At 47.2% G+C, this 22,447-nt stretch overlaps 2 protein-coding genes and 1 long non-coding RNA gene across 3 annotated transcripts; 1 reads left to right on the top strand and 2 right to left on the bottom strand.

The window, feature by feature from the left end:
- Positions 1–4,173: 4,173 nt before the first annotated feature.
- LOC120657698 lies at positions 4,174–5,009 on the bottom strand. Its single transcript, XR_005668269.1, has 2 exons — positions 4,698–5,009; positions 4,174–4,385 (listed from the first exon to the last, which is right to left on the bottom strand). It is a non-coding gene; the product is annotated as an uncharacterized LOC120657698 (long non-coding RNA).
- A 10,057-nt stretch (positions 5,010–15,066) lies between these two features.
- Positions 15,067–16,609, top strand: LOC120641133. Its single transcript, XM_039917126.1, has one exon. The coding sequence runs from the start codon at positions 15,409–15,411 to the stop codon at positions 15,760–15,762; it is 354 nt and encodes a 117-aa protein (XP_039773060.1). The 5' UTR covers positions 15,067–15,408; the 3' UTR covers positions 15,763–16,609.
- Positions 16,610–16,769: 160 nt separating this feature from the next.
- LOC120641119 (ATP-dependent RNA helicase DEAH13-like) lies at positions 16,770–22,431 on the bottom strand. The gene is made up of 11 exons (XM_039917102.1): positions 22,225–22,431; positions 22,068–22,140; positions 21,888–21,959; positions 21,751–21,800; positions 21,590–21,650; positions 21,135–21,503; positions 20,771–20,983; positions 20,443–20,673; positions 19,964–20,077; positions 18,664–19,869; positions 16,770–18,582 (listed from the first exon to the last, which is right to left on the bottom strand). The coding sequence occupies exons 2-11, from the start codon at positions 22,131–22,133 to the stop codon at positions 17,101–17,103; spliced, it is 3,864 nt and encodes a 1,287-aa protein (XP_039773036.1). The 5' UTR covers positions 22,134–22,140; positions 22,225–22,431; the 3' UTR covers positions 16,770–17,100.
- Positions 22,432–22,447: the final 16 nt, after the last annotated feature.

Genomic DNA, 22,447 nt, shown 5'->3' with positions numbered 1-22,447 from the left:
GCATTTGGATGCAGTCTATAGGATCTTGCGATATTTGAAGAGTAGCCCTGGCAAAGGGTTATGGTTCAAGAGAAATAATCATTTAAATGTGGAGGGATATTGTGATGCAGATTGGGCCAATTGTCCGGATGATAGAAGGTCAACTTCTGGTTATTGTACTTTTGTTGGAGGAAATCTAGTGTCATGGAGGAGCAAGAAACAACCAGTGGTATCTCGTTCAACTGCAGAAGCAGAATATAGAGCTATGTCGGTATGCCTTAGTGAGATGTTGTGGGTGAAGAATTTATTGTCTGAACTGAAGCTAATGGAAGGCACTTTGAAGCTTTGGTGTGACAATAAGTCAGCAATCAATATTGCCAACAACCCTGTTCAGCATGACAGAACTAAGCATGTGGAAATTGACCGCTTCTTCATCAAAGAGCGGCTAGATGATGGAACACTTAGACTAAACTTTGTAACATCTTCTGAACAAGTAGCTGATTGTTTAACAAAGGGATTAGGAGCTAAAGAATGTATGTTAGCATGTAGCAAGATGGGAATGATAGATATCTATCACCCATCTTGAGGGGGAGTGTTGGCATGCATATAGTTGTATTTATAAATGTGCGAGTGTGACTGTAATTGACTAATAGTGTAAGGACTAAAGTGTAAATATGACAAAGATAAAGTAAATGTCACAAGGGGATCGGATGAGACTGATTCCAGAAATTTCCCCACTCCAGTGTTCTACACATTTAAAGAACACTGTTACTACTACAGCAACTAATAAACCCCGGCCAATTATAAATTACAAAATCATGTGCTGAGGTAGCAGGGGTTGCCATGCGCGTTAGCTTCTGCCAACTCATGGGCATCCGTTGTTTGGGTCCCAAGTTGAACACGAGGCACCTGGCCCGCTTAGCCGTTGCCAGTATAACTGCCGGATAAACCTGATGACGGACTCGCCGGCCGTGGCTTCTCCGGACAATTCCTCCCCCACCAAAGGCCGCGCCTCGCCTAGCATCATGCAGAACGCCATGGCCAGCATGATCACCGGCAGCACGAGGTTCCTCAGCGCAGCCATGATCTGAATTCTCAAGATTCTATCTTAATGTCTCTCTCCTGCGAGTTAGCTATGACCTATGACCTTTACTGAATGTGCAGGATGTAGGCTTGGATACGCTAGGCACTGGTTGAAGAAACCATTATATAGAGGACCATGGATACTACAGGATAACAAGAGGCATAGTCTGCGGAAGTTGCCTGCTCCTTACGTGGGACGACTTGGCGCCGGCATTTGAATTCAAATAGACGAGTAGAACGCCAAGTCGTCGATTAATAGTGGGAATTTTACATAGAAATGTGCAAAGATTAATTTTAGCCCGCCAATTATCATCGTAACTTTTGTTTTTTTTTGTGATATTTAACAGTAAGTTCATTGCTTTATTATCAGTCGTTTCATTTCAGTCAAGAAAAACTTTTTAAGGATATATGAAAGGTTTATACAAAGGGCGAGAGATCGACACAACACCTAGCTTGTTGGACCTTTGTATGACAAAGGATTTCATGGGATGTGCGTCATTGCTGGTCATCATCATGTATTGTATCGTAGTTTATCCGACAACTCGTTTGTATGGTCAAATTCTGGATTCCTTACGGAATACGACAGTGTGCTCCTCCACTGTAGTTCGTTGGTCAGAGTTCCGTTTCTTTTATTCAAGTCAAATCACTCCCTGCAGATTTCCAAGAAAACACCAGAATTCCTGAGCAATGAGTAAAGAACAACCAACCTTTCTTTTTTCCTAGTTCGAGTGACTAGTACACATGAAACATCAATTACACATAAGACTAGTATATGTTGATTTTTCAACGTTCCTGTGAAATTAAAGGATATCATCACTTCATTTTTATCTACACGCACAGAGTATTATTTGAATTATGTAGCATAATATTAGACCTCTTATTGGCATCTAGCTGAAGTCAGATGTAGTCATGATGTTTATTTCTAGCAAATTGCATTAGGATTTCTGAAATTTTTAGAGAATGAGATTATTTGACCTGCTACTGCACGGTGCACGCGCTACTCCAACCTGGAGCAGGTGGACAATAGGTCCCTTGTATTTCCATGGTTGATGTCATGAGCCCATTTTCCATTGCCAGACAGCCAGGGAGCTTGACTTGGTGGCGAGGAGATCTCGGAGTGATCAGAGAGTCAAGATCCTCTTATGTAGTAACCACAGAGAGTCAGTAGGAAAAAGCTTATCATTATGTAACCAAGTTGTAGTGAACTTAAATCTAGAGGTTACTTCAATTTTTTTTATCCCTAGCTAATCACCTGGTTATTATAGATTTGGTCGAAGTACCTTGACTTTTTTTTTATCCCTAGCTAAGCATCGCGTGCAATTCATCAACTTCACTCCTTTTTTTAAGAGAGATACTAACACCACCTAATGTGCGCCATCTTTTCTTCATGTTTGACACTCTCTGCTTGAATCAGGATAAATTATTAGGACATTTAGGGTATGCCACATCACCATGCATGTGATTTAAAGTAGTCCAACGCACTTTATCGTCTGAACTCGCTGCACTGCAATCATATGTAGCATAAACGGCCGTGCATTATCTGCTGAGATCGCCATATGGAAGGCAGAGGTCAAGCCTTAATAAAGAATCATGCGTCGGCTTTTGCCAGAATAATAGAGTACTTTTTTTCATGTTGCACAATACTACCAAATACTACAGTCTCAAAAGGACTCGTATATAAACATCGTACGGTCTAGATTTATTTATACTACTGAAATGCTGATTGGTGGTATAAAGGAGTATAGCTAGGTAATATAGGTAGTATAAGGTTACTATAGGAAAATGATTTGTGATTCTTCTCCCATTTATTTGTTTTCATCCTCATCCATTTCCCTGTCCCATCGCCTAGGGTTCGAGGAGGCCCGACGGTGATTCTGTCGTTCGCCGCCGGTGAGGCGGCGGGTGCTGCACCCAACGCACGGCCCCTGCCAGGTGAAACGAACATGGCACCATTTATGCCATTTCGAGTGATTTTGGTGATCGAATGACAACGCAATCAATGTGACTAATATGATTGTTAAGATGACCATTCTCAGGCTTTTAGGCTATAGGCATCGGTGCATCCGATGGTTGTCGGATGATCCGATGGCCTGGCTTTTGAAAACTTAAATCAGGAACCCTTCTCTGTTATTTATTTCTTTTTTCACCCTCCCACCTGACTAGAAACCACGATGCCAACCGCGCGCCGCGCGCGTATATTTACGCGCTGGAGGCTGTTTTTTCCAAGTTGCCAAAAATTGCCAAGTCTTTTGCCAAACTGTTGGAGGAGTATTTTTAACGTTTTTGCCAAAAATCAAAGATGGCAACTCGATTTGCCAAACTGCTGGAGATGCTCTTAATGATTTAATTAGAAGTGTTTGTGCTAATGTTTTAATTAGAAGCGTTATCGAAGCTTTACCAATAACTAGCAGGTACCAAGTATGCTGCACAAGGGCGATATATTATTATGGACCACACAAATGCCATATGTTCCCTGTTTCCTAGTTGCAAATTTTGTTCTGTCATGTTATGTAAAAGTTGGCTTACAGGTCTTATATAAGTGCTTTGAATAAATGTTTGTCTCGAAAGCTCTAATTTTTCCACTCTTGATGACTGTAGAGATGTGCTGATTTTTCATCCATCATTAGCTTGGCAGATCTGACTTGCGGGGTTTTGTCTTTTGTGAGCTGTATTCTGAGTGATAGATGAGATTATATTAGTGCTTGCTGTTTCTTGCGTGATTATACCGCAACCTTCATTACAAAATCTGCAGAATGGACGCCTAGAGAAGGAACAATGTAAATGCTGCAGACTCCTTGAAGCCTGCTGCGGAGGTATTCTGTAGAATACAGAGGCAAGTATTCGAAATAATCTTGGCGTGGCTTCGTTAGCAGGCGCTGGAAATTTACCACACATTAATGACCCAATCCAGGGCTTCAGGCAGAGGCGATGACATCTATGCAGGCGCTGGAATTTGCATGCAAGTTTAATGGAAGTTCTTTTCCTTCACCAACGATCATCTAGATCACAGCTAGCACTAATACATGCCTACCATGACCTACTACTACAGGATAACTGCACAAAAAATGAACCCGGCATATATGAATGTATCAGACAGGCGACACCGAGAAATGTTCAGCCATTTAAGAAAATCATAACTGAATCATACAGAATACGGATAAAATTTGCCAAGTTCACATGAATTGAAAATTAATTACAACATTCGAACAACAGATAATAATTGTAATCTAGCATTTGTCTTAAACGGCAAGCCTCCGCCAAGCCTCTGCTATATGCTGCCTCATATATCTACTCCAGCATGCTAGCTGCTTCATTAGCCTCAGCTGAAAGAGGAAACAATTGTAAAATTTAGACACCCAGTTAACATGATGGTGATTTAATCTTGTCCATACCTAAGGCTAATAGCATGTAGGAAACAGATTAGTAATGAACTGTTCAAGGTGACAATTCTTCTCAGTTGAAAATGTTTCTCTTTCTGATAAATTTGACAAGATTAAGACGGTGATCTAACTCATTCTGCTTACCCATTTAGCTACCATTCGATTCTACCAAATTCATCAAAATCTATTCAAATACCTTGGTAGTGTGCAATGATTTATTAACCTGTGGAAGTGACGAAATCAATGGATACTAACCTGACCAAGCATAGACAGTTCGTTGATGCCTTGGACGGGAAGGCCTCACGGCGCCGACGAGGAGCAGCTATTCTGTGATGTCCTTGGTGTCGATGGATAGGGGTGAGCGCGCGTTGGGCTGCAGGGGCGGGGACCCGTGGTGACGGGCACAACCCACAGGGCAGCCGGCCAGCGCTAAGGATGCGCGGCAACGAGCGATGCAAGAGTCATGGCCCCTAGCGGACTGCAGAGGATGGGGCGGTGGTCAAGGAGGAGGCGAGCTCTCTCGGGAGATGCACGAGGGGCGGCGGCCTGGGAGGGAGAAGGGGCACGGAGAGGGATAGAAGCTAATTTGCAAAAAAAATCCTCAATTTATATTAAGGTATCAATGACAATCTTACCCTTTCTAATGAACCGTTGGATCTTTTCTATACTACATACTACCAAGTGGTAGTATTGTGCACCGTAAAAGAGCCCAAATAATAAGCATACATGACTACATGAGCGAATCATCAGTGCCTATCCTCTTCAACTGATGACCTGCCCATTTCATTGTTTTATTATTGCGCTCTTCTTCAGAAATGTCTTAAAGCATAACCCGTGCCAACAAGTAGATCAGACATGAAAGGAGCTTGTTTGGCCGTTCAAGGATGCAGCGCACGCAATGCAATGATGCCGATGTCTAGCTAAAATGGAGATTACAACTACACAACGAAGCCACAATAGATAGCTGTGTAACTTGTCTCAAATATCTTTTTTTTTTACCAAAGCTTGTCACAAATATCTACTTCATATAAAAATGATCACATTTTTTTTTCAAAAATTCTGAGGGAAGCTAACTTTTCTAGCTACATTAATCCAGACGAATCGTGTACCTTTGTTTTAACTTTTAAGTATGCTTGTCCGCCTAACCAGTTCCTTGCTTCTTGATAGAAATGGGTTTAAATCACTCGCAAAATTTGAAGCGTTTATTTTTTTTATCCCGATGTGCAACCTCCTTTCAAGTCCGATCTACAAATCATTGACCCAAAGTTGGAAAAAAACTATAGAGAAGACTCTTTCCCTTTATCATACACTATAAATACTCTTTTTTTAGATTAAGGATAAAATTCGGCTTTCTATATCTACACTGTGGATATATACAGTCAAAGATTACAAAGAGTTCTTAGACTCAAATCCTCACCAATGAGGAGGTCAAAAACACAAGGAAAAATCTTAAGACAAAGAAAAAAATTGAAGACTAAGCTTTGTTCTTCTTCTTCATCATCATCCATAATCAATCTTGCGCTGTCTTGATTCATCCTCAGTCCATTTCATCTTCGTCTACTTAGAAACTTGATGTCGGACTTAGAATACTTATCTTCTATCTTTCACAAAACAGGCTCCGCATTTGCTAATGAATGTCGAGTCAAAGGATTTCCAAGACGACGCCTTCAAGAAGGACACGACGTCGATGACACCGTCGTCGCCCATCCGACAAGCCAGATAAAGTTTTCACCTAGAAGATCCTTACCCTGCAGCAAGCATCACAATCAACGCCTCAAGGGAGGAAAATGACACCTAATGACGCCGTCGTTGCTGACACCAGCATAAGCAGTTGGGTAAACTTTTCGCCTAATGCTTTCTGCACGACCACATCATCACCACTGCAAGAAATCTATCAACTTTCCGCTTCACAACGCGAAGGGAGTATCAAAGGCATCAGCCACCCAATGCAACCCCCTCCCACCGGCATCGTGGTTGCCTGAGCACGCAAACACTATACATACACTTAATTGAGAAGATTTAGGCGTCACAAGCTCTCAGCGTCCCTAACCACCATTTGCTCTTGAAGCACCCCGACCCCAAAGATCGAGGCTAAACCATGTATTAATAACCGAAGCAAGTCTCTGGTACAATATATGTTACATCAAGTGGAGTCCAAAGTCATACAGAGCTTTATTCAACCCGTACACGAGGAGTAAAGTGACATCACAAAGCTACCGCAAATAACCACAGGATAACGAGTAGCATAACGACATGCAAGACTAGCTCTTCGTCCATCACGGCTCCACTCGATCAGCTTGGGTGCGGACATGATCTACTCGTAATCTTCAGGCACAAAGTCAGGATCCTCTGAAAAAAATAATCAACAAGGGTTGAGTACGAAGGTACTCAGCAAGTCCCACCTCACCCTTACGGGGAGGGAGTTACAGATTAATACGCAAAGGTCCATTAATCAACCAGAATAAATAACAAATGTAGTATTAAAGGTAACCCAAACAGTCATCCATCTCAGGGGCTAGGTAGCTCAACTAGTTGAAATGTCCACACCGTAACCTGTCCAAACCGAGGACACGGACCATTCGAATGGATTGTACACTCTGCAGAGGTTGTACGCTTTACCCACACGCACTTCACCGTCCAGAGACGGCTCCGTCATAGCCGACACCCAGCCGTGGCTCAACCCCGACTAGTCGCCCACAAACCCCCGGGGTCTTGACCAATCCAGGTATCACCCCAAAATATATCCACCTCGGACGACTACCAGGTTAGCCAATGGGATTAGACTAAGGTTTGCCCATACAAACTCATGTGGTCGTACTGAAAGTAGGTTAGCTGAGATGGCACCACAACACACGGTCCTTAAAGTTCATCAGGGCAGTCAACAACCATAACCAATCAAACCCGAGGTGTCACCACGACAACGCTCGGTCGCAAGTCTACCACCACGGTAGCGCATGCTCCAACACATTCCACACTGCCCTGGTCTCATTCCCATTCCAGTTTCATCAATTAACAAGGTCTGATAATATGCCAGTCTGACAGTAAATCGATATGCAACATGGCTTCAGTCAATGGTTTCTCTCAATCCCTCAGTGTATCGTCTCATGCAATCCCTAAGTCTAGTAAATTTTATATTTAACCTTACTTGGGATCAATCATAGTCAACGTAAGGGATCGATGAGACTTGCCTTCGCTTTCGTACGCATCGGCGGCGGCAGTTTTCTGATCTCCCGGCTCCTCTGGTTTCTCCTCTGGAATCGGTTCTACTTCATCATACATGGTGGAAACAGCACAACCGACGAACAACATAAGCAAGCATAAACATAAAATAAAATGAGCTCGAATCGGAAACAATTTAAGATATGGGGATAGGAATAATATTTTTGGGAGATTTTCTAATGGCATGGCCAAAATTATAATAGAAATGGTGTGGTAAAGTTTCAGGTCGATCGGAGGATTTTTGACGCATGAAATGATATGTTAAAGGAGTGGTTAGGGTCTAAACCGGGTTTCAAGGGCCTATTTGCAAATACTTTTGTGAGAGGAAAGGTCCTTATTGGAATTTCTGAAAATATCCAGGCCATATTAGAAGGGCAGGGGCCTATGTGTAAATGTTTTGTAAAGTGGAGGGGCCATCTCTTTAAATGGGGAGGACATGGAGGGTTTCTTTGAAAAAGGACTAGAGAGGTGGGAGGTTTCTTAACAGAAAAGGAGAAAATGGAGGGGGCTTTGGGCAAAATAGCCCTTTCTTCGTCCTCCCGTTCTCTCCCTCGACAGAATAGAGGAGGGGGATGAAGGGGGGCGCCCCTGGGATCCGGCTCTCCGGAGCACGGCGGCGGCCGGAAAGAGGGGGAAAAGGGAGAGGATGCCGAGGGGGTCCGATTCCCCTACTCACCTCGGACTATGGTGGTCTGTGGAGGGCAGGCGACGGTGGCGGGCGGAGGTGGCCGGCTATGGCCGTGGCGGTGGCGCTGCAGACTTGGGGAGGGGGCAAGCGGTGGTGAGGGCGGTTGTGGTGGAGGAGAGCTGCGCGCAGGGCCTATTTATAAGCGGGGAGAGGCGGTGGAGCGCGGTGGAGGCCGGCCGGCGAGCTCGATGGCCATTAATGGTGCTTGGACTCGTCGGGGCATCGCGGAGCGGCGACGCGATTCGCGGCGGCGGTGCAGACGACGGGACGGCTCGGGCAGAGGCCGAGCGGCGCGCCGGGCATCCCGGACGCGTGGTGCGCGTGGGGGCGCACAGTGGCTTGCGCGTGCAGCGCGTGGGTAGGGGCTGTGCGTGAGCAGGGAGGGGAAAAGAAGAAGAGAAGAATGAAGAAAGGAGAAGGGAAAAAGAAATGGGGAAAAAGAAAAGGAGAGAAAGGAAAACGAGGAAAAGGAGAAAAAGGAAAACGAGGAAAAGGAGAAAAAGAAAAGGTGACGCCGGCGGGATTCGCGGCGTCGGTCGCGAGCCGAGCGTGGCGTCGACGAGAAGCGTCGCGCATGAGAAACGAGGAGAACAGGGAAAGTTTAAACGATGTTTGATTTTGGTGTCGGGACGGAGATTTGTTTTTTGGTGTCCGGGCGACGAATTGCCGGAAAAGATTCGAGCTCGGCGATGAAAATATTTTGAAAAATATTTTTGACGAGTAATTTAATTTGGTAAAATTTTCGGGATGCTACAGCTCTCGTCGGCCGGCATCTCGAACTGCGAGCTGTGAATTTTAACAATGTTATTGTCAAAATTACAATTTTGGCCGAAGATGCTCAAGGTATTTTTTGCTTGTCAAAATTACTAAAGCTATATCAAGATATATATAACTAAGTCAAATAAAGATTTATTTATATTTATGTTTGTTAAATCTATGCTTTATCTATAACTAAGTGATACATGATCCAATGAGAGTATGAAATTTTTACTACAGTCCAAGCACACAATAATTGTCCAACCATAAAAATTTAATCACAATTGGACTATAGAAGCTGCAGTTATGAATTGTTTCAATTAATTATAAAATAGTATAGATCTAATGCTATAGAAAAAACTTTATACTAAAGCATGTCATATTATATCTTTACTGTGTAGATCTACTCATGTGGAGTCCAACAAAATTAGATTTTCTATTTCATGATTTTTTGCGATTTACTATGATTTTTTAAAAATTCAGCGGAAATAAATAAATAAAAAGAAAAAGACAACCACGTCACTGTAGTAAAACCACCATCCAAAACCATCTTAGGGGGTTATTTGATCGGTTTTGGAAAGTTTAGGGGTAGAATATCCGATTTTATAGGTTGGAGGGTGAGGTAGTCCACCATAAATAGTTGAATAAGTTATGTAGACTTTTTCCCATCGCAAAATTCCAAGCGCATATTCTCCATCCGGATATGCAACCTCCTCTTCTGGTCCGGATCTACGTATCATTGACACAAACTTTTTTTCTTTGAGATCCATTGACACAAACTTTGGAAAAACCTGCAGAGAAGTTCAGAAAATTAAGCCTTTGAGCTTGGTACTGCCCGTAGACGTGGCGAGGATATGGGCCTATGGGAACCTTGTAGGTGGGCTCAGTTGGTGCATTCAGAGAATATTCCTCTGCAGTCCGTTTGGAGATTTTTTTTTGAAACAAAAGACAGGAGCTCAGCCGTTCAATTAAGATGATAGAAAAATTATTTACAAGAAAATTAGCCTAACAAGATGCCAAAGGACTTCCGAAGGCTAACCAACCCACGCGATGTGGTTGAGCACAAACACGACACACTGCCATAGGTCATCGTTGCCGAGCATGGAAGCAAAGCCGCCAGCAGCTCCGACTTTCCGTGGCAGGCCACCCACGAACCACACACTAATGGTTCCAAAGCAAGCGGTCACAACCGGTTATCGTTGCCAAGCTCGAGAAGAGCAGTTCCGACTTCCAGTCATAACCCACGCCTCACCCCAGCGGATGAAGACCCCAGCAGAGACCCCAGACTATGGCGGAGGGGAGAGGTCGCCGCGCGTCATCGTTGCCAAGCCGCGTCCCTACGCAGCAGCTCCGACTTCACGTTGCAAAACCCATCTCCACGCGTCGACTGGGCACCGAGAAGCAAGAGCATCCACCTAGGAGACTTCCAAGCCACGATGAAGTCCAAATACGACGCCTTCAACAAGGGAGCGACAAACAATGCCGCCGCTGTCGCACGTCCACAATGGACCGGGTTTTCACCCTGGACGTCGACACTAGGGGGAAACACGATGCCCCCAACAGGGAAAGCGGTGCCAATGGCGTCGCCGTCGCCAAGGCTTTCGCCCAAGACCCCACTAGCATCAATGTCGGGCCAAGAAGCCGGACCCCTCGCCGTCCAACACCTCCAAACGCCGCTGTCCCGCCGCCCCATGGAGGCCCCATCAGAGGGCAACGACGCGCCGGCTGCACGTGGCAGCCGCACCGCTGTGTCGACCGCCACCTCCTCCAACCAGGCACCACATGGGGCCGGACCTGCCTCCACCGCTCGTGTGACACCGCCGCACGTCGAGGCCATCGCCGACCACTGCCGCCGGCACAAGCACCCACGGGCGCGCGCCACCCATGGGCACCGCCCCTGCTTGAGGGCACCTGCCCCGGCCGCCAGGGCAGCCGGCCCCTGGCCCCCGGCGTCAGGCCGCCGCCGCTGCCACCCCACTGGCGGACGGAACACGGCCGGAGCCGCAAGCCGCAAGCCGCCTCCACTCACGGTGCAGTCGCACCGCCTCCACATGCACGCCGGAGCTGCCGCCACTGCGCCGTCGCCTCGCCTCCAAGCACAGCCGCCACGTGCTGCGCGGTCGCGCCAGGAGCCGCCGCCACTCCTCCATCGCGGGCTGGCGATCCGCGCCGTGTCGTCGCCCCCGCGCCTGGGAGCAGCCACTGCCGGCGGATCCGGCCGCAGGGACACCTGATCTACACTCGCCGGCGCCAGATCCGGCCTCCCTCGCCGGCGCCGCCACGAGCTGCGCTCCATCTGCGACCGAAGTGGGCGGCCGCCGGAACGTGAAACGGAACAGGGCTGCCCCGCCGCCGCCGTCCTTGCGGGCCGCACGGACTTTCGGCGGCCGGCTCAGGCGGCGGCGCGGCGAAGGGGAGGCAGGAGGGGGTGGCGGCGGCGGCGGCGGCGGCACGCCCGCCGTGTCGCCCCCGTGGGAGCGACCGTTTGGAGATTAGGCCTAGAGAATTCTCAGAAAAAAAACCCAGCCCAGTGTGGAGGATCATCTTACCGTACCCTTTTGTCAGCCCATAAGCCTCGTCGACCCAGAGAATGACGGTGGACGGGGTTGGTGCTGAAACTCTATCTGACTTGGCGTGTGATGTCGTGACACCTTCCATTCCATGCTCTCATCATTATTCAAAGAGAGATGCGGTCATGCTAGCACGCAACCAGCGACCAAGCCTGGGTTTAGTTTTAAAATTTCTCTCTCCAAACTTCACTATTCACTTATCACATCAAATTTTTTGCCTCATGCATGGAGCATTTAAATATAGATAAATAAAAAACTAATTGCATAGTTTTGACGTACACGACGAGACGAATCTTTTGAGCCTAGTTAGGTCATGGTAGGACAACAATTACCACAAACAAACGAAAAATACTACAATATCCGATGTGACTTTTTTACCACCATTTTACGGATCTAAACACAGCCCAAGAAGCATTACTAGTAGCAGCTCAAATTAGCACCTATACAAAAAAAAATCCAAAACTTTATCACGGGAAATGAAATCACGATCTGTTCTGTCAAAAGTTCATCTCCCGCGGCTCGAGCACGCGAGTGGCAGACAATTCGGTTCTGTTCACAGAGAGAGGCCGCGCCCGGATCGGCAGCATGCTGAGCGCCGAGCCTGCCCCTGCCCTGCACGCCACCGACGAGGCCGCGGCTACCGAGTCGCCGCGCTGGGGGCGAGCGGACTACCTTTTCTTGATTCCAAACGCGACCTCGTTTAACGACTTGGGCAATCGAAATCAAATCCGCCCCTGCCTCGCCTCCCTCCTCCCACGCTCGCGCCACGGGCCCGGCCGGATGCGTCTCCCTCCTCGCCTCGGGCGGGCGGGTCGCGGCCAACACAGCCCGGTCCGCCGATGCCGAGGCGCCCGCGACCAACCAACCAACCTGTCCGCGGCTAGCAGAGTACGGCGCGGACCGAGTCGCCCCTCCGCGCCCGGCTTAAATACAGCTCAGTGCCCGCCCGCCGAGCGCGCAGATCGCAACCAGCTCAGCGAGCAACCATCCTAAGATCACACACGCAGGCAGCCGAGCACGCTCGGAACAGCGCGCTCTTCGCGGCACCGGGCGAGGCGGGCGGGCGGCGGCACAGCTCCTTGCTTCGGTGCCGGTGAACTTGCCCGTGCCCGTGCGCTCTCCGACTCCGAGGAGAGGAGGCTCGGGAGCTGGCGGGAATGCCGGGCTGCGCCGGCGGGGAGGCGGGCGGCGCCGCGGCGCGCGGCGTGCACCCGCGGTACGTGCCGGAGCGGGGGCGGGTGCTCAGGGGAGCGCTGGGAGCGCTGTTCGGCTGCTTCCGCCCCGCCAAGACCCGCCCTCTGCCGCACTGAGGGTAGGCGGTGCTTCGACCGATCGACCACCGGCCGGCGCGCGGAGGCCATGAACACCTCGTCCCGGAGGACCGCGAAGGGCAAGAAACTGAAGCCATGACGCTGACATTAATATTTTTCCTGTCTCCATCCATTAGGATCAATGTACTGTACTACCTATACTAATGTAGCTTCACTAGAACATGTCTGATCGAGATCTTCCTCTTTCGTGCTTGAGCCCAAATCTGCGATTGTCTATAAATAAACCAGGATTGTTTTTACTTTGCCCCATCTGTTATGATTTCTGAAAAGTACCGTGACCCTTCTTTTCAGTACCTGTTTTCTTGCACTCCTGCTGAATGCTTTGATGCATTTTCTGGAGTGGAGTCTGCTTCAGGCGTTCAATTCGACTGAACGCAGGGGCAAGAGAGGGGAACAAACGAAATGGTCTATGACCCTGTTTAGTTCCATGATGCTGGAAACGCAAAAAAAAAATTGCAATGGAATCTTGCTAATTTTAAGTACTAAATAAAGTTTATTTACAAAACTTTTTACACAGATGTGTTGTAAATTGTGAGACGAAGCTAATGATGCTAATTAATCCATGATTAAACAATAATTAGCGAATGGTTACTGTAGCATCAATGTTGCAAATTATGGATTAAGTAGGCTCATTAGATTCGTCTCGCGATTCACAGTCCATCTATGCAAAAAGTTTTGTAAATAGACTTCATTTATTACTTCAAATAAGTAAAATTCCTTCGCAAAATTTTGCATTTTTGCGTTTAGGTGCAAAATTTTGCGTTTTTGCGTTTAGGGGGGTTATGTTGCGAGTTGCGTGCCTGCAGAACCTCGATAACAAAAAAACAAACCGCTAAAAAGAAGAACAGAGAGGAGGGAAACGGTCAGCGGGGGTTATCATCTGAGACTTGCTGACAGTGAAAGGACTGCGTCTGCAGAGGACAGGACAAAGCAAAAAATGATGAGAAAAGTCCTGAAGTCAAAGTCAGCTTTTAGACCTGGCCTTTTGGACTTGTTTTTAGCTCTTTTTTCTTGCTGCTGCAATGGTGGGGTTTGGTGGCGGGATCGATCTGCAGAGACCATATTAGCTTGCGCTGGGCATTGCTTAGGAAGCCAGCACGGTTGCATCTGAAGTCTGAACCCGACAGCTGCGTTGACTCAAAAGTCCACGCCAGGCTTTGTCAGTTGTCACCTAGTAACCTGGTCAGCAGCTATCCCATCTGGCACCGTGGCGTCACACTGGAGTCCAGTACTATAGGAGTGCGTGTGCAGAGAGAAAGTCCTCGCGACCTGATATTCCGTTTACACATCAAATTCATTTATATGTCTCTCTTGTCGTCTCTCTGATCGTTTCTATCCCCAATTGCTGTCCTTTTAAACGGCCTTATCAGCTGGGCATCTGGCCGGCGGGAGAGTGACGGCACACCGATCCTCCTCCACCGTGTGTTTCTGAACCAGCACGCACCTGCCAGGGAAAACCCGGTGTGAAGCGAGAAGCCCACGATGACTGGACCATCCATCCATTCATGCACACGCCCCGTCGCCTGCCCGTGATCCCGTCGAGGCGACACGCGAGTCGACGCGACGCGCTGGACATGCGGCAGTGGCACGGACCGACGGATTGCCTGCTCTGATCGGGGGTTCAGCGCACGAACAAGCCTGTCCTGGTCTGATCTTACATGCTCTCGCAGCAGACGGGACGTCGCGACGGCGGCGCGGGCTGCAGGAATTCCCTGCGCCTTTGCTGCTGCTGACAGCGGGCACGCCATCACGACGCGCCTCGTCTGGCCAGGTGGCACGCACCGAAAAGCTTCGCAAAAACTACGGTTTTGGAGGAGTATAGCATTTAGCAGAGATGCGATGGTGACGCAAACGAATCCTTGGCGCTTTTGCTCACATCAGGCTGAAAAGGACGGTGAGCGAAAGGGCAAAAGCCGCGCTCGGGTGGAGGACAGACGGGCGCGCGGCAGGCACGCACCTTTCGCCGCAATCCCAATCCGGAGGGGCCGGCCCCCGTGCGGTGCAGGGCGGCGAGCTTTTCCACGGCGCGCGGGGCCAGGTCACCTCACGTCCCCGGCAGCCCGCCGCTCGTTCCCTGCACCTGCAACTTTTCCCCTCCTCGGCCCGTCCCAACTCCCGAGAACTGACGAGGCATCGGCACACCTACGACACGCCAGGAAAAGAAGCTTCCACTCCCCCTCCGGCCCTCCCTTCCGCTCCACTAGCCTCCTCAGCTCACCACTTCACCACTCCTCGTAGCCGTAGGTCCGTCGCCATCGCGTCGCGCGCCACTTCCGCTGCAGTTCCCACCCTTTCCCCCCTGCTTTCGTTGCCCGGCCCGGCCCGACGAGCATCCTCAGCACGGCACGCACGCCACCGCGGGGAGCGAGGAGCAGCGGGTCAGCAGCGGCGTAGTGCTATAAATGGGCAGACATGGCTGCAGCAGCGGCGGCCACGCTTCCCCAGTTTGCTCGCGCTCCCCGCCTGAGCTCACCGACAGCCCGCCGCTCTCCAAGCCAGGCACCGCCGCCATGAGTCCCGGAGGTGGGCGTCGAGAGAGCGGCGCCGGCAGCAAGAACAACCCGCCGCCGCAGGGAGTGCACCCGCGCTACGTCCCCAAGAGAGGGGCGGTGCTGAAGGGGATCGTCCGCGGCGTGCTCCGCTGCCTCCTCCTCCTCGCCTCCAGCGCGCCGGCGGACTCCGGCGGGCGCCGCGTGCGCCCGGCGCCGGCCGAGGCGGGAGCAGGGGGAGATGATGGCGCGGAGCAGGGGAAGTAGGCGTGTGGGTAACACGTGCATCCGTGGTGCCGACCGGCTTTGCCACGGCCTGACCTTTTTATCTGGGCCGTCCGTTCATGTTTGTTTAGTACGCTGTTGTGTCGCTGCAATCTGTTCTTTCGTAGGAGTATCTCTATGCTACGCAGTCCCAAACTACTGTCTGTCTGTGCTGCTCTCTTGTGTTTCTGCAGGTGATCTTAAGCGATCCTTAAAGCTCTTGATTGAAATTTGAAAAGCTATTTCTCTCATCGGGGTATGCCAGTAATAATCCCTCGTTTTAAGTTCTTGATTCAAAAGCTGTTGACCTCTGTAACCCCGATACTTCAACATGACCCCGTATCACGTATCCGATACGTATCCACGTATCCGTATCCGATACTCCGATACACCTTTGTGCCTTTAAGTTTTGCAGAAATTTGACGTATCCACGTATTCGTATCGGGCCGATACTGATACGCCAATCCGTATCAGTGCTACATAGCTGTTGACCTTCGTTTAGTTAGTCATTTAGTCCTCTCTGCTTCTCAAATCTGTTGTCGACTCCGCTTGATTTTAGAGGGTTACTCCGTTTGTACTAACATTACAAGAAAGAGAGCGAACTCTGCAGGGGGGAGAATTTGCGGAGAGAGACGAGCAGCAAGTGCAAGCTTTCCACTAAACGAGCAACAACAGATGCACGGGAGGATCTTCAGGAGGATGACATGGGAAATGATCAGGGTTCTAAATGTTTTTTTTTGCCAATAATCTCATAGGTCCAGGTCGTGGGTTCACTTAGAATATTTTTTATTCTCAAAGTTTCTTCAAGATCTCGTAATTTCTAAATTAAACATGATAAGTTACTTCTGCACATCGAACGACTGATTGCAACAATTGGTAGTCATGCAGTAGCTTGTAAAAGTTAGGTCAGTCACATATCATATTGCGCCGGAGTGCAATTTTGAATGCAGACAGAGGACAATCTCTTGTTGACATACTGAGGGGTAAAAATTCACTCTACCGCCGTTCTGTAATTCAACGTTACAACTGATATTTCAAAGAGATACTGGATATGGTAAAACCTAAAATAAACTTGTAAATATCTATTGCAAACTAATCCTTGGTGAATATTTAGAACAAAAAATCCAGTATGTAACTGGCCAGCCGACAATTATCCTTACATTGTATGCTAAGGATGAGCGATCTCAACCATACAGAGTGTTACCATGACGCATGTTTCTTTGTATCTATTCCGCTACAAGTACAGGGATATGTTAGATGTGACCGCAAAGGGCACCTCCAGAAAAAAAAAAAATTGTCACCACCTTAAAAAGCTTCTGTCAGTCCACCAACTGCACCTGACTAGCCTTTAACTTTCTTGGACCTCTTTGGGAAAAGCTCATGCCCCTCAAGAAGAACCTCTTGGTGCATCTGCTCCCATTTTACATCAAAGTGGCTATGGAACCTATCCTGGTACCACGCCTTTATCTCGGGATAGAGAAAATTGGGATCAGCCTTCCATGCATCTCTTAGTGCTGCTCGACTGTCGATTAATTTTCGACTAATACATTGACCAATCTTCAATTTTTTATCAATATGCATCCTGGCAAGAAGATCTCCAACTCTTCTCTGGCTGGCAGGCCCGAAGACAAAAGATGGTGATAGTGCCAGAAAATCCTTAACATTTCTTAGACATGGCAAGACATCCCCTTTAAGCAAAGCACATGCAAATACCTGCAGGCGACTGGTGTTGTCTTGGATAGGTAAACTATGCAAGGGAAGCTGCCAATTATGTCGAGAAAAAATCGGACTCACATAACAATAGACTTGGTCATTCAGGGGGTCATAGTAGGGTTTCGGATCTTCCAATGGAGCAGAGAAGGTGCAAAGAGAACTGGCATACTTTAAAAGCCACCCTGGCTTTATACTGGTTACACCATGCATGTAAAGCCTCTTTGTATTAAGTAGCTCAGAGTAAACTACAAGCTCTGGGGCAACCTGGGCAACAGATGATGACCGGTGCAGATATATGGTATCGTTAAGCGCGCAAGATTGATAACGAACAGCTCGAACCTTTTGATCATCTCGTGATGACCTGGAATACATGTGATTCCTCCTTGCAACTCTATCAACCCATCCAGCACAGATTCCTTGCCCCAGAATTTCTTCTTCATTAATTTGCAATGGTCTTTTACTAGACTCACTCCTCCACGCCTGCTCAACATCATCAGAGTCTCCAGAATTCCAAGCAAATTCCTTGCAAAATTTGCTGTGGTGAAATGTTAACCGGAGAAGTTGCTTTCTCAATTTTGACATCTCTTCCATTGTTTTGAAATGAAGTGAATTAATTCTGCAGAATTCCACCGGGCTTTCTGACAACTCAAAAAACTGTAGGGCACAAGCAATGGTTAAAGCATCACTGGTAGGGTTACAAAATTTTTCCTGCGCCTCTCTAACCATGGCCTTGTGCTTCTTCCGTCTCTTCCGTTCACATGGATCATTAGCTTCTGGATTAGCATTATTTTCTTCAGATTCACCATTAATATCACACTCATCTGACTGCTTGAGAAATGGATTAGTAAAACTCAAAGCTGCTGCTGCTGCTGCAGCATATCCCAGTATGAAGTTAGATCTAGCAAGGCCTTGCTGGCTCTTCAAAATCTTAATCACTGTCAGAAGAAGCCGAGAATGTCGTGGGCTCATGGGGTATTGAGCCATAGCCTTTCCCATTGGTGTAAGTTTTCCATCAGCATTGTTTTCAAGTGCTTCCAATGTCTTTAGGCAATGCTCAGCTTCAACCAAACTTTCCTTGTTTGGAGGCGTAGGGAAAGGAAAGTTCACAACCTGAAATTTGTCACATATTAGCACAAAAAAAGTCTAAGAATAGATGATTATATGGTGGAAATGAGGCTTTTATGTCAGTACCTTACAGATACCCATAAACTTGAGCATAAGGACAACACCTTCAACTGGAATAGTCTTAATCTCAGGTTCAGCGAATTCAGGAAATAAATCATCTTTACCATATGCTGCAGCTGAGTAGAGACGGTAACAGTGCCCAGGCCCTGTTCTTCCAGCTCTTCCAGCACGCTGGGATGCCGATGCCTTGCTTATCCATTGGACTTCATAACTTGACATTCCAGTAGCATGGTCGTATTTTTTAACCTTTTCTTTCCCAGTATCAACTACATATTTTATGCCAGGAATTGTTAAAGAGGTTTCTGCGACATTAGTTGCCACCACAACTAATCTTTCCCCCTCAGGGATATCTTGAAACACTTGAAGCTGCTGAGAAGCTGGCAACATTGCATAAAGTGGCAAGACACGGAGTCTACCATGTGATACAGGAATACGTTCTGTACATTTACTGAAACAATGAACAGAGGGACTGGTCTTTTCTTCACTTGTAGCATCACTTGATTTATCAACACTTTCCGGCACTCCTGATATTCCTGATAGAGCTCCAAATGACGCCTTCAACACAGATGAGTTCTCAGTGTTTTTCAAAAATGCTAATACTGGAGCATCCTCTTCTGTGGTTTCATATGTAACAGACTCTTCATCATCAGTGTCAGTATTCATTTCACTCTCTGTTTCATTGTCAGAAGAACCAGAATCTGGCCCAGGATACATATCATCGTCATCATATGAGCAAAATATGCCATCGCGATGCTCAGATTTGTTCCTATCAATATCGTATGCTTCCAAAATTTCCTTATCACCTTCTGGGCATGGACCATTATCATCACCATCAATTTTTTCAGGCTTTTTAGCAGTTTGTGCCTTGGATGCTCTTCGCAATTTCTTACACAAGTAATCCACTTCTCGTTGTCCAGTGACAAATACAAGGATCCCACCTGGTGGAAGCCTCTTGTGGATTGACATAACCTTTTTATAAGCTTGCCCTAAATAATCATCATGTGTCCTCTTTGAGAAGTGAACTGTTACTGGAAACTGCCGCACAGGTACTTTAACAGCTGGTGGGATCACATCAAACAATCTTCTATTAGAAATGAAGTCCTTCAACTGTAGAGTAGCACTCATGAGCGCCACTTTCAAATGACTTATCATATCCTCTGGCTTGATTTTCTCTCCAGAGCGTATTCTATACTGCTGATCTGCATATAAATTCTGCCATGTGCCAAAGGTTAGCAATGTACTTTTACTTAATTTATGTGAAATAATTTTTTTGCTCAGATAATGAAATACAGTTTTAAGTTTCAACCTTGCGACCCTTTATTATTCTAGAAAGCATCCCAATAAGTATATCTGTGTTCAAGCTCCTTTCATGTGCCTCATCCAATATGATCACCGAATAGCGCTTCAACAGAAAATCATCCTGCAGAAGTATTCAGCTGATTATGTGCAGGATTTAGAATATGTCTTACGCGTATCAACTACAACATCACAATATTTCCATGTATACATTTCAGGATCCCAATCATCATCACTTGCATGCATAAATTAAGTGATCACACCATCATAGATGATGGAACAACTAACTGATTGACAGAGAGTAAACCATTGGCACCATGAATAAACATTACTATGATAGTTTATGGGCCAGCATATATGTGATACTTTTGCAGTAAACTAAAGATACGATCTCAAAGACTGCAACATAGGTTACCAGGATAAGCAATATCTTGAGTGAAGAAGATATCTCTACTAAATAAATAGATCCACAGAAGAAAGATAAATAACCTGGAGCTCTCGCAGCAAAATACCATCTGTCATGAACTTGATGGAGCAATTACTTCCCACCAATTTGTCATGCCGAACTTGAAAACCAACTTCTCTCCCCAGCTTAAGCCCTAGCTCATAGGACACCCTCCTAGCTGTGGCAAGAACAGCAACACGTCGTGGTTGGGTGATCCCAATCATCCCTCTTCTGTCATCTCGATCACTTGTGCCAAAGCCAGCTTCATACAGGAACTGTAGAACACAAATATCATAAGGAGCAATGGAAAATTTTGGCGACTATTTATCAGTTAACACAAGCAGATAATACCATGTGTCTGGCCACACTCACCTGAGGGACCTGAGTAGTTTTACCGCAGCCTGTTTCTCCACAAAGAATTACTATAGAATTTTCATAGATAGCTTCCATTATTTCCTGCTCCATCATTATTATTGGGAGATCTCTCCTTGCCTTATCAACCTCATGTGGTCTTGACACAGGCACAACAATTGGAGGACCAAAACACTCCTGCACAGCATCTTCACGTTGCCCTTGCCCTTTACCCTGCCAAATCAAAGGGATAATTGCGATCAAAGAACTGCTAAAATTAAAATAATTAAATAACCCCCCCCCCCACACACACAACACAGGTTACCGTTAGCATCATTGATGATCATAAAGGTGAGCTAAACACAGCACAATGTATATTGATCACCTGTAAATCTAGTTCTGATCCAGTGCAACTTGGAATCAAAGATTGAATTTTCTGATTTGCCAACAAGTGAGCATTATCACTAGGCCCCTCAGTTTTTGGCTCTGGAATGCTTACTTCAACATCCATCTTTGGTTGGCATTCCATAGCTTTCATTGAATCATTCTTCATGTTATTCTTATGTTCTCTACAAGGATCCTCACTTTTAGCACACTCAACAAACTCGGCTGGCAAAATTTGCTCCACGATGTCACTGTTTTCAGAAATTTTCTTATCACTGCTTCTCTTGAATAGCGAGAGTTCTTCAGGAACATCCAAACCAGCCTTGGACAGCTGCACGGCACGCCTACGTTTTTCTTTCAAAGTCTCAACCTGCAATATAATAGAGTTCTTTGAAAATGCACTTGTATATTGGTAAAATAACAAAATTCTGAGGGTCATAGGTTGTTCCACCATACTTGACCAATAGTCCCTGAAGCATGCAGCAGTGAATATGCATCTTCTGAGATCTTGTGCTTCCTATCGCATGGGATCAGTGATGTACACAGCCATCAGAAAAGGTATCACAGCAAGTAACTAAACATGTGTGGTTCTGTACAGAATAAGGTCAGGCGCATACTGCAAAATCTCGATGCTTTTAGCTTGCAGCAGCTTCTTTTGCTTCTCCTCCTGGGCGCAACCAAACCAGCAATAGATGTAAATGCCAAACAATAACAGCGAAAAAAGGGGAACCAATTGGTAAGGCAGTAGGCGCACCTCCAATTTCTGCAGCTTTTTTAGTTTGGTCTTGCTCATCTTTGGGTCCTCCTTCTTGGCTTTCTTACCATCCTGGCAATTCAGAGGTTGCAATGCTCAAACAGGCACATGATAACATCGGGTTGTTCTGGAGCTGTAAAGGAAAGCTAATAAACAGGCTCCAAGACAAGATGACATTACCTTGGCTTTGCCCTGCCCCTTGTTCTTTCTCTTGCAGGGCAAAATCAGGGCGTTGCTATCCTCCATTCTTGCACTGCAAAAGCCTCAATCTCAGACAAAGCTCACACAAACAACGGGACGCTCAGAGGCGCACAGGGGGCCTGAAGACTGAACTCACCTTGTTCCAGCGCTCGCAGGAAAGCAGCGTGAAGGCGGCGACTGCGAAGCGAGCCGCCGATGCCCTGTAGGTATACCGGACCGCTCCCGCGTTCTTGGTTCCGTTCGCCGGCGGGCACCGAGGCGACGCGGGACCAGAGGCGCCGCCGAGTTGGTGGCGGCGAATGGAGCCGCGATGAGTCGATGACCAAAGGAAGGCGACGGACGGTTGAGATGTGCCGTGG

This window comes from Panicum virgatum, chromosome 1K (genome assembly GCF_016808335.1).
Source record: "Panicum virgatum strain AP13 chromosome 1K, P.virgatum_v5, whole genome shotgun sequence".
NCBI lineage: Eukaryota > Viridiplantae > Streptophyta > Magnoliopsida > Poales > Poaceae > Panicum > Panicum virgatum.
This window is presented reverse-complemented; position numbering and strand designations above follow the sequence as displayed.